General features: G+C 38.2%; 1 protein-coding gene across 1 annotated transcript in view; it reads left to right on the top strand.

Annotated features, from left to right (window-relative positions):
- The window catches only part of LOC149069133 (ecdysone 20-monooxygenase-like), a 39,196-nt gene extending 29,956 nt beyond the window's left edge, over positions 1 to 9,240 (top strand). The window contains exons 7-10 of the mRNA XM_089251371.1: positions 87 to 250; positions 4,691 to 4,769; positions 6,282 to 6,482; positions 7,890 to 9,240. Coding sequence (XP_089107497.1) covers positions 87 to 250; positions 4,691 to 4,769; positions 6,282 to 6,482; positions 7,890 to 7,997 — 552 coding nt within the window. The 3' untranslated portion in view covers positions 7,998 to 9,240. The remainder of the gene's footprint in view (positions 1 to 86; positions 251 to 4,690; positions 4,770 to 6,281; positions 6,483 to 7,889) is intronic.
- The last annotated feature ends 3,451 nt before the right edge of the window (positions 9,241 to 12,691 follow it).

The raw sequence follows: 12,691 nt of genomic DNA, 5'->3' as shown, positions 1-12,691 counted from the left end.
TTATTTCAATAATTACTTCACTTACAAGTAATTTTTGGAAACTACGGAAATAGGAACTGGTTGTCATGCACGCATCTTCTTTTCAGGTCGCAAACGCTTTCAGCTTCTTGGTCTACCACTTGTCAAGAAACCCGAATGTTCAAGAAAAGTTGTACCAGATCTTACAGGAAGTCGCTCCGGATGGAGTAATGACGACTGAACGACTCTCCAAACTCGAATACTTGAAGGCGTGCGTCAAGGAATCATTCAGGTGATCATGTTGAGATTAAGCATTTACCATTAAAGGGCCGGACACACCCTGCTTAACATCTCAGAGACATCGAAGCAGTCCCGAAGTGTATCCAGAATTTTTCGTTAAGATTAAACAGCAGCTCTCTTCAATGCCGGTATGGTCAAGTGACCAAAATAAGTTTAATTTCGAACTCCTATTAGAAAACATTGAGAAACTTAAAAAAAAACACATTTTCGTTAAAGGATATCTGAAGCATGAATGTGTTCATCCAGCGTATGCCAGTTTAATCTATATACAGTGCCGTTTAAACGCACGGCCCGGAGGCCTCAGAAGAATGAGAAGTAGTTAGGGCCTCTGAAAAAATTGGCTAGGGGGCCAATGATGCTGTTAAGACGGCCCTGCCTATATACTCTGTCTTATATCATGTTGAGGGAAGTGCTTGACTAGTGGGGGACTCCCGACACAACCACTTCCTTCGGAACATTGTACTAAAATCACAGGGCTTGGTTATATTCGCATGCCAGTGGACGCCGCTGAAGTGAGGGATAACGCCTTTCTACACTCTCGCCGTCAGTAGGACAGCAGCTAGATACTTGATGCACACCATGTATTTTGGCGCAACCGTGATGTTTGTGAAAGACAAACTGGGAAATTCGGTGCCCCCCACTCATTCTGCGCTAGGCAGATGAGATCCGCTTTTGCCCCCCTCCCCATAGTTGCGGTCCTATCGATCAGCATTCTTACCACGAAGATCAACGTCAAGATCGTTAAAGACCACAGGATTTGGTTATTATGGTCACTGCCTCCACTCGACGGAAGGCAAGCCTGAAGAAACGTATAAAGCAATGGTGGCCAAGCTAATGGTACCGTGGCGTGCTAAATACCACCAAGGCACCCCGGAAAATCTTTCCCATAAACGAACTAATTTTTCGAGTTCAAAACAACGGAACGGGCGTTGACTGCAATACAGCTTAAAGGTAATGGTTTTCCGAAGTGTGCCCATGGTCTGTTTCTCGCATAGGCAACATGTGCCCAGGACAAACAAATTTTCAGGGCCTGTTGGCTCCTTTTAAGTATTTTAGGCACAGCCCCTCCTCTTCTTTCCTACAACTCTGCGTCAAAGAACACTATTTAGGGCCCCCAAAATGATGCATTGGAACTTCGGTCAAAGAGCAAAAATTTTGAAAACAAAATTTTGATTCGATTAACGAGAAATGATTCGCATTACGAGCAAAAATTTTGCGCTTTGTTTATATATCGTCACGTTTTCACAACTGAGCTGATGGTTTTTCGCTTTCGTCCACACACATACTGTGGAATTGTGGGCGATATTCTCCTTTACAGTCTCCAGTCAGCGTGCCTTACACGAAAAATGAACACCCGTGTTCGGGCTTGACTGCTTACGATACCAAACTAGGTGTCGCATTGTAACCACGCGCATGAGCACTTGAAGTTTTTTTTTCTTTTCTTTTTTTTTTATATAAATTATGCTTGGCTAGAAGGTGACTGTAGACAAACTGATGGGCCTCCATTGCCAGCAATAGCCAGCAAGATCTTATGGAGGGTATCTTTTCTGAGGAAGAGAGAAGTGCCTCACTTCAAAACTTCAAATAAGGTTAGAGATATATGTAAAATGCGGGAATCTGTGCAAAGTTCTGTAGAAAAGAACCCTGTGAAATAAAACTGTAGCAGTGTGCGAGAAATGAATCTGTCCAAGAAAAATGCAAATTCCCCATTTTTGAGAAATCCTAAGGAGGCAAAAACGAGTGTCATTAAATACGTTCTTTTTCGAAGTCGGACAAAAAGAATAAGTTTATTATTATGTTGCATTATTGAATGAAGCCATTTTTATTCGTCCCTTTTATGTCAATGAATAATTGTAGAACGAATTATGTGAATTTCCATTATTTCCTATAGGGAAGTTTGATCGAATAACGAGCACGTTGGCGGAACGAATTAAGCTCGTTAACCGACGTCCCACTGTATTTGCACAGAACCAACTTATGAGGAACAGGCCATGATATCGCCCCGGCGAAACATTGAAATGGTCCGGTTCAGAAAGTGGGTAGAAGCTACGGGCATAATATTGGATCCCATGGACTTAAGACGAAGGCTACTGAGTAAAAAAAATTCTGAAGGGAGGGAGGGGGGGGGGAGAAATGGAAAGAAAAATAGGACTGATTTAAAGGGCACACAAGTTTGGCTTAAAATAAAAACTGTTCATAAATTCAGTACCTAGATTAACCAAACCTCTATCTTCAACCCATGCGACAAACTTGAAAACCCTGATTGATGATACTGAGGTTCCAACGAGTAGCTGTAACTCGTCAAACCCTCTCAATCATCACTCTGCAATTCTACGAGAAGTAGTGCAATGTGCCATGGCTAAATAAGTTGGTGACAATTTGGGTTCACCTGACATAATAAAAGGTTACAAGAGGGGGATATAATGTACAATAACTAGGGACCCATGGTACCCAAATTAAAAAAACAAACTAAAAATTTCACTACTATAATCCATAACCAGGGCCGTCTTAAGAGCATCATGGGCCCCCGGGCCAATTGGTTTTTCTGAGGCCCTACTTGGAAAATTCTCGAAAAATTCAATTAGTCCTTATTTTTGTGAGGCCCCTCTTCTCTTGAGGCCCCCGGGCCGTGCCCGGGTGGGCCCATGCGTTAAGACGGCACTGTCCATAACACGGGATTAGACTGATTTATGCGGTTAAATGTGAGTAAGTGAATGAATGAGTATAAATGATATTTACGCATGTACACCTGGAAATTCCTGACTATCTTGTTTTTAGATACTGAAGAGAAAGCTTAAGAGACCGACACTTTTTTTTTTGTTGACAAAAATGTCATCAGGGCTAATAGGTGGGCTAACCGCCAAGTAACACACACATTTTCAAGTGCATAACATTCATCATAATCATGTGCATAACATTCATCATAATCATGTGCAAAACTTTTATCAAAATATAATCAATGAGCACTCTAGAATATGAGACCAAGTCCTAATCGGAGAGAGCACAGTTTTTTTCCTCTCTCTTATCTTGTGTAGACAGCTGCTAGTTAAAGACCTTGTAGTGATGGTCTTTGTATATGTAGAAGAGTTTTAGGTCGGAGAAATCGGAGTTTCTCTACTATTGTACGATGATGCTGAAATTCGAAAAGTCTGTCAAAGAACTTTATGGCAATTTTTTTTTAGCGTAGATAATGTACCTAATTTTGGAGTCTCTTCTGATATTGTGGTTGCGAACAAACTACGACATACCAGTATACTTCCTGACAGCACGACCCAACCTACACGGGTAAAGGGCTTACATCCTGGAAGGGACAGAGCCCGGGTCGTGTCTGGTCTGACAGTATACGTCCTTAGCGTTTTGTTCTGGAATCGCTCAAGGCAAATCAGGTTGTATCTTCTGGAAAACAGCTACACCGGCACCACATATAAGAGTGCAGGAAGAATTGTCATCTTATAAAGGATCAGCTTATTTTTGGTAGAAAGGCTGGAATGCTTTCTGTATATTCTGCTGTGTATGACCAAAGCCTGAGTTGATGAGTTCCATCACGCCGGTAGGAGAAATAGAACGTCTTGTCCACCGTAATACCAAGGTACTTGATGTGCAATACAGGATACATCGGAGTGCCAAGCATTGTAATATGTGCATTTATTTTTTTTTTTTTTTGAATGGCAAAACTCTTCTTTGTGAACCACATAAATACAGTTTTAGCTGCGTTTAGTTCAACCCAGGTTCTAACACACCAGCGCTCAACTAGGACCACAAGTTCTTTAAGATTAGACGGAGCCTTCCTGGGCTTCGTATCAGTGCAACAAAGTGCGCTGTCATCAGCATACAGAGCTTTAATCCTGTTGGGGGTGACGGAGATCGTACATATGGAAATTGTGGAGTATAGGACCTAATACACTTACTTGAGCTATAGATGAACGTATCGGTCTAGAATTTGAGATTGAGTTGTTAACCTGTACCCGGAACGTACGCGAGTCGAGGTAACAGCTGACAAATTTAATGATGCTGAAGGGCATATTCACGAGAATCATTTTAAGCAGTAGCTCATCATGCCAAACTTTATCAAAAGAGTAATTTGCCACGGGGTTTTAACACTAGACCAGTGAAACTGGTAATTGAAGAATATTTTTACGTGGTCCACGTATATTAACACTTATCTAAGAATTATACGAAATGTACAAACTTATATTTTCCACATACTCTATTAAACGAGGACCTCGTTATCCGAATCGACTCAAGAAGTATTAATCCTGGCAATAAAGGTTCCACTGCATTTTAAATCAGCTGAAACATGGTACTATCTTGAGCGTTTGTGATAAAGGAAATGCATTAATTACAAAAACTTTTTTTAGTTTTTATCATCCCTCAAAGTTTGCACAACGACTTACAGATTAAGACTACATTTCCCCATCTACTTTTTTTACAGGTTGACACCTATCATTCCCGGCATTACGAGAATATTAACAACTGACATGATCGCATCAGGATACCGCATTCCAGCTGGGGTGAGAGATTTTGGTTGCGTTTAAATCATAATTTTAATTCTTATGCAGAAATAAAAAGATTCGTGCGTCTATTCTATAAAGGATGATTCCATAACTCTCCTTCACGCATTTTACTGGCGAATCGTTGATCCTAGATGCATACTTCATGCTCAGATACGTAATTCATGTTGCAAAGGGTTGTATATTTATTTTAAAAAATGCACTACACTGACACCCTCTCCTCCAAAACCCAATTAGAAAGTTGCTGCCCTGTATATCCCGCAACCCTAGAGTGACGTCAACTTTATGATCAGATCAGGTACAGACAAAGGAAGAAAAAACGGAGAGCTAGAGAGCGAAAAAAAGTTTTTATAGATAAATCGCCAAGAAGCGCGAGGGGCGATAAGTAGCCAACTGTTGTAATTTAAAAATATTTTTTTGCGGCTTCAATATAATTTCCCTCCTAAGCTACATTTTTTTTTGTTTTTAATGTGTTTTGCTGAGATGAGTGAACTTAGTTTTTCATAATTTTTTGAGGACGACACCTTAGCAGCCTTTCCTTGAAAAAGCAATATTTAATGAGATATTTGAATTCAAAAATCGGAGAAAAGTTGGAAAGAACAAGATAGACGAGGGATAAAAGCGTTGTCCATTAGTTTATGCTGCTCTTTCCCAACTTCACTCTCCGGTTTTTGAATTCAAATATCTCAGCGAACATTGCACATAGAAACGTAGAATGTTTTTGGTCTCAGCAGAGACGGGGCAACAACTTTTCACATCGGGTTTTTGAGCACAGGGTGCCCGTATAAAACGTTAATTTTTATATTTAATAACTTCTCTACCCCGTATCTGAGTTTTTTTTTGTGGTGGGGGAGAATGGGCCGAGGTAGCCCAGGTTGATAAGATACTCGCTTAAAGTACCGAAGGATGTTTAAAGGTGTCGGGAGTTCGATACCCGGTTCGTCCTTGTTAGAAAACTTTCCTGACACAGGGACACAACAGAAACGGCGACATGACCGCAGAAAAAATTTCTAACGCAGGTAGTCCCACATCGAGGGGTTAGCGCACTAACCTCTCGATGAGTATAAAAACAAGCCTGCCGTTCGGAATCGGCTATAAATTGTATGTCCCGGTCTAATTAGCCCTCGTGTACAGAAAATGACCATGGTGCGACAAAAATTATCAAAATGTATCTGAGTTTTACGCACTATTTGGATACTTTTTCCAGTTGGCATTATGCCTCTAGGATGCCGCCAGTAAAATGCGGAAAGGGGAAATATGGAACACCCTGTATATTCTTCCTTTTAGAGTGTTTTTAGTTCCCTACACCACATATAACGTGCGAAAATTAAGTCAAAGCTCTTCTTAGTATCTTCGCCGTTAAATACATTATACGTATGTACTGCATGCGACTAAAATGCGATTTCATAAAATATTCACTATTGAGTATGCAGTCGAGCTATTTAGTGGATCATAAAAATTATTTTTCGTATTTGTAAATAATTAACCAAATGAAATATGATTTTTCCATAGACCCCTGTATTTTCAAATTTTATGGTCGCTTGCAAGAGGCCCGACATATTCCCGAATCCGGACCAGTTTCTGCCTGAGAGATGGCTCGACGGGAACCGTCAAACGATACACCCTTTCGCCCTCGTTCCTTTCGGATTCGGATGTCGCATGTGCGTCGGGCGCCGTTTCGCTGAAATGGAAATGTACACCGCTCTTGCCAAGGTGAGTTTATATATCTCAATGTTTTTCAACTCCGCGAGTACTTTGCAAGGGGTCCGCCTGATCATTTCCATTTACCACCATTCCATGAATGAAACGTTTAGCGTTGTGAAATTGTAATTTACTACTTCGATTCTTTATGACAAGCAAGACAATCCAACAATACATTTTGGATTTTACGGGGCGAGATGTCGAAATTGACCTTCGCTACAGGATGTCCGCGATGCATTGAATTTCAACACAGGGGATCCGCTACATCAGAAAGTTTGGAAAACACTGGTTTATTTCATTTCTGACTTGGTCAAATGTCTGAATCACTCCAATCAAGTCTAAAAATTTTTGTAACTAGATGAGTTCCAACCAGGACGCAATCAGTCATGATGAGGCGATGATGAGCCACACAGAACTAGGGCAGTCTTGACAGCATCGTGTTCCCAATCTCCTTACCAGACTGCAAGTACTAACCACCCCAATTTCGAATTTTACATTGTATTAAACACCACTTTTGTCTCATTAACATGAGTCCCCCCCCCCCTCCCGCAACTTCCCTTATGAACTTGGGTGAATCCTATGAGTTAAGACTGGCCTGCTCTGAACTCGCGTTCAAGGCATTTTAATGCTGTTTTAATTCCGAAGTGGGTGAGGTGTTTTATACGGGGGGAGGGGCTGTGCATTTTTAACCTATGGCCCCAGAAGCTTTTTTGCATTGGCCCACCGATGGTTTTGAGAAGATATTTCTGTTTTTAACATTGAACGATTAAATGAAAAAAAAATTCACAAAGCCCTTATGAAACTAAGATAGTACTGACTGCGGTACAATATAACTATGACACATTTTTCAGATTCATCAGCATCACTGGGTATGTGATACATTACCAGTGCAGTCTTAACGAGTTTGAGGAGGGCTCCAGTCCCCCTTTCCGATTTCATGTATTTCGAGGGGAGAATAGTTATAGAATTTACAGAAACACTGAAAAACACATTAACGAGGGAAATAATTTCAGAAACTATGAGAGAAATAATTTTTTTTGTTATTGAATTAGAAAATAATTACTGACATATTATTTGATAATTGTAAAAAGTGTAATTTCGAAATTATTGGAAAGAATAATTTTACAATTATTGAAAATAATTTCACAACCAATGAATTGATTAATTATTTAATTAATCAATTTTTTTAGAATAAGTGAAAGAAATGATTTAAGAACTAATGACAGAAATAATTAATCAATTTTTTTTAGAATAAATGAATGAAATAATTTAAGAATTAATGAAAATTCTTACATAATGAAAGAAATGATTTGAGAATAAAAATGCATTCCCATATTGAGACACTCAGGGTGGTGTTGACATTTGGGTCACAGACCTCTGTATATAATTCATTAATTATATATTTTTTTACCCTTACAGATTGTGTATAATTTCCAGCTGAAAAGCACAGGACAAGAGATAAACTGTAAGCAAGATTTCATCATTATCCCATCTAGCCCAGTTTCAGTGATTTTTGAAGATCGATGAAAAAAAATATCCAGATTTTCCTACTTAATATGGGGGGGGGGGATAGAGGAAATTCAGAAAGCCAAATATTTATGTGTTCTGAACAAACACAGGCTGTATTTATTTGCATTATAGAGAAAAACTTGATATATATATATATGTATGTATTCCATATGGATATATCCTGTCACTCCGATTCTACCTCATATGTAAAAAAAATGCATTTATTTTACACATGCTGAAAAAAATATTTATACACATATTTTTCTTATTTTTGATACTATTGAAGATCTTTTTTGCAATTTCATCAGAATTATTCACAAAAGTGTAAAATAACCACTGGTGTGATTATCATACAGGCTTTTTTTTATATACATTTGTGCCAAAATAGCAAAAACTTTAATTAAGAACCAAAACATTTGTTTGGTTGACATCCAAATCAATTTTTGATTTTTTTTTTTGAAATTAAGAATTTTTTTTTGCAATAAATGCAGTTTTTTTGGGATAAATGGGAATTCATATTTAACCAGTATTATACATCATAAAAAAAAAATTCTATGAATAATAGGTATTGAGAACAAAAAGCAAAGTGCCATATATGAACAAATATTTCTTTCTAAAATAATACTGAAAATATAATAATTTACCTGTACTGCTCACACATATTGTCTGAATAAGCTGTCGTCTAGTCATACTTTGAAACTGTATAAAACTCACTAGAATTTAAAAATCAGGTAGGAAACAATTAGGTTTTGTCATATGTGATATATACAATACAGAATCCCAAGAATTCTAGTAGAAATCTATGATCTATCTGCAGGGATGAAAAACAAGAGGACACGAGCATAGCTGTAAAATATTTGCCTGTAAATTTGAATTTAGCAAAAAAATGATTCTCAATGCCCAATGAAAAATATCAAAAATAAATAGTACACGAGTGCATATAACTGTTTTAAGTGAAAATCTGAACATCCTATTTGAATTAGTGAGTATTCAAAGAAATTAGCTCTGGTTTTTCTCAACTTGATTTTCACCACATAATATAATGTAACGAGCTTTAGCTAACTTACAACTAAAATTGCATGAGAGGGGAATCCCGTTTACCTTAACGGAACGAAAGTAAGCAACCAGTGGTGCTATAATTATTATTGGAAAAAAAACGATGAAAATTAGTTATTGTGATTAAAATTTGCTTCATAGAAACTTTCTTTCAAATGATTTGTATGTTTCATATATAAAAATAAAGATTTTAACTTGATGCAAATCGATGTGGTTGTGTGGCTGAATCGCTTTTAAAGTGTATGTGATGACATAATGTCAAATTTTCCTTATACATATTTACTAATGAAACAACAACCTGTGTCTAAACATGGGGCATTCATCCACAAGGATACCAAAGTTACATTGTTAAAAAATATGTGATGGTAACAAAAATTTTCACTAAGGATAAGATGTAATTCACCAAAGACTAGCTCTGAATGGATGAAGAACATACTATATTAATGCAAGTTTTTGTAAAACATAGACATTTTTATTTGGATAAATTATCAAAGAAAAAGAGCGAAACAAAAGGAATATTTTAAATTTGAAAGATACAGGAAGGTATCTATAAATCAACTTTGAAATAATGGCTACTAATAGAATAACGGAAGAGATACAAAGAGGGAAGAGGTAATCAAAAGCATTACTGCATTTCTTGACAAAATATACTCATGTGCATAAATTAAGGATAATGCCAGCTCCGGCAAATAAAGGTTCAGAAACAAAACAAACGTTACTTATTCATAAAGCCCATTTATTAAACAAAAGATAACGAACAAAAACGATGGTGTATGTATGGATACCATTCATAAAAACTACGATTTTTGCTCGCTGTAGCAATTGTAAAAAATATCTCCTTTACAAAAACTTACTATTACATGGTTGGTATGATGGTTAATACATTGTGTGTCTCCCATGCCATGAAATACAGTCCGTACAACGCCTAGGCATGCTGAGTATCAAATTATCGATCTGATCTTGGGGAAGACCACTCCACTCAGCAAGCAATGCTCTCCGAAGTTCCGGTACACATGTAGGAGGTGGTTGACGGGCTGCAACTCGTCGGCCAAGCATGTCCCACACATGCTCTATCGGATTCAAATCAGGTGAGAATGCTGGCCAATCCATACGGGTTATATCCTCAGATTCAAGGCATTCGTTTACGATGTTTGCTCGGTGAGGACGGGCGTTGTCATCCATAAACACAAATTCTGCGCCCATGGCAACCCTAAACAAACGTACATGTTGTTCCAGAATGATGTCCCGATAAATTTGGGCTTTCATGGTTCCGGTTTGAACATGCAGATCTGTTCCGGAACCCAGTATAATTCCACCCTAAACGAGCAATGCTGCACCACCGTAACGGTGTCGTTCAATGATGTTGTCTTGGTGGTGACGGGTACCTGGCGTTCTCCATATGAAAGTCCGACGTGAATTAGACTGCAAGCTAAACCTGGACTCGTCGGAAAACATCACACAAGCCCACTGTGACGATGTCCACATTGCATGTTCTCTACTCCAGGCTAATCGCTGCCGACGACAGTGAGTTGCCGTGAGCGGAACACATCTGACAGGCCTGCGAGCATATAGACCAATATCTCCCAAACGTCTGTACACAGTTTGCCTTGAAACTGTGGCACCCGTGGCTGCAGATAGCTGACGAGACAGGTCGGATGCTGTGCTCCGTCTGCTTTTTTTGGCAGTTACTGCCAAATACCGGTCTTCATTCGGCGTTGTAACTCGGGGGCGACATGTACTGTAACGTCTACTGACATTTCCGTTATCTTGGAATCGTTGCCAAAGCCTAGAGATGACACTTTGTGCAATTCCAAGTTCCTCGGATACTTCCATCTGAATACGCCCACATTCCAGGCGGCCGATAATTCTACCACGTAAAAAATCATACACATGCGTCCTCTGTGTCATAACTATTCGCTTATGGGACGGAGCGCCTTACAGAACTCTTGTGAACAATTTTACTTCTTTGCCATCATTCCTTATATATCCCCCTCTTACACTCTCGTCATTGTGACGTACTATCGGCATCATCTGGTGGCTTCCTGAAATTTGCATATCATTCTTGCAGATGTGTGTGATAATTCTACAGGTGAAATTTTTACTTTAGATTTCGATTTCCATGTGATTCTGAATTATCCTTAATTTACAGACATGAGTGTAATAGAGTAACCATACTTTACATATCATGCGTACAAGTAATTCTGTATACAAAGAAACCTCTCAGCAGACACTCCCAACTAGTGGACACCACCTGTTATAATGGATACTTTTTGAATTCTGTCAATGGACTTCAATACCTATTAACAGACACTTGAGTTAGGTGACAAAATTTTCGGTACCCCACGTGTCCATTACCGAGAGGTTTCACTGTACACACTATATATTGATAAGTGGCTTAAGTTTTATGAACATTGTTCAGCTGTCGTCAAAAAATAGTGGTCAAAAGGTATCTTTGCGTTCTCCTAGTGATCTTTCCACTTTTCCGGGGCTTATTTTGTCTTGGATTGGAGTATGCTGTCAGGTTTCGGAGACTATACTTACAGGGAAACATTGACTTGGTTGATGGGGTGCAGAGAAGAGCCACGCATGCTCTTAATGGCACACAGGGGTTAAGCTATGAAGATAGACATGACTTTTTGGAAATGTTTACATTGGAAGAGCGCAGATGTCAAGGGGGATATGAGTGAGGTGTTTAAAATTTTCAACATGATGGATAAAATTGATCATGAGCTATTAATACACTGTCAATCAACTGCTTCAACAAGGGGACACCAGTATCGATTGGCAAGGGACAATATTAGGTTTGGGTGTAGCAGGGAGGTTTTCTCTATAAATAGGGTTGTGAATAAATGGAATAGTTTACCTCCGGGAGTCGTGAATTCGAACAAAATTGATACGCTTAAAAAGAAATACGATAAACATATTGGGATAAACCGAGAAGCTATACATACTTAGATGACACAACCACAATTTTTTACGGGCTATATAATTATATTTTATCATAATTATTGGTTTTTCATTGCTCTTATTAGGTTGCTGTATTTTTGATACAGTTGAGATACATATTCAACATCCATAATTTTTATGGGCAGTTTTTTCAGCCATCTCATTGGGCATTTTGTTTGTTGTGACCTTTATTTATTTTTATTTTATTTATACAATATTATTGGCCCTGGAGCCTATACAAGAGGATGCGATTGAAAATAACAAAGTTATTGTTTGATATTGGACAAAAAAACTAGTGATAGTGGGGGAATTCGACACTTGGGAGTTTGCTTCATTCACCAATTGTATGAGGAAAGAAGCCATATTTAAAGCAGCCAGTGGAAGCAAAAATAGGTTGTATTTTAAGGGAATGGTCGAGACCTTTGTATGTGTATGTACAACTGTTCTTTCCCCTAATTTAATCACTCAATTTAAGCAGCTTTAAAATAATTCATTCTTACCAACTTCTTCATTCCCTGTAGTTTAATATATGTATTTTAAAATTTTTACAAATACAGTATTTGCAAATAACCCAGCATTTTAAGAAATCATTTTCCCTCTCTGAAACTGGAGTATTCATTGAGTCAAACGATTTATAACGATAATCCAAATTAGTCTAATTAAGATTTTGCTGCATGAGCATAGTTTATAGTATGTACAAATTTTTTGCC

This window comes from Pholcus phalangioides, unplaced genomic scaffold (genome assembly GCF_987345545.1).
Source record: "Pholcus phalangioides strain wild (caught in Gottingen) unplaced genomic scaffold, Ppha-v1.0 ptg000024l_1, whole genome shotgun sequence".
Taxonomy (NCBI): domain Eukaryota; kingdom Metazoa; phylum Arthropoda; class Arachnida; order Araneae; family Pholcidae; genus Pholcus; species Pholcus phalangioides.
The sequence above is the reverse complement of the archived record's forward strand: the minus strand, read 5'-3'. Positions and strand labels throughout refer to the sequence as shown.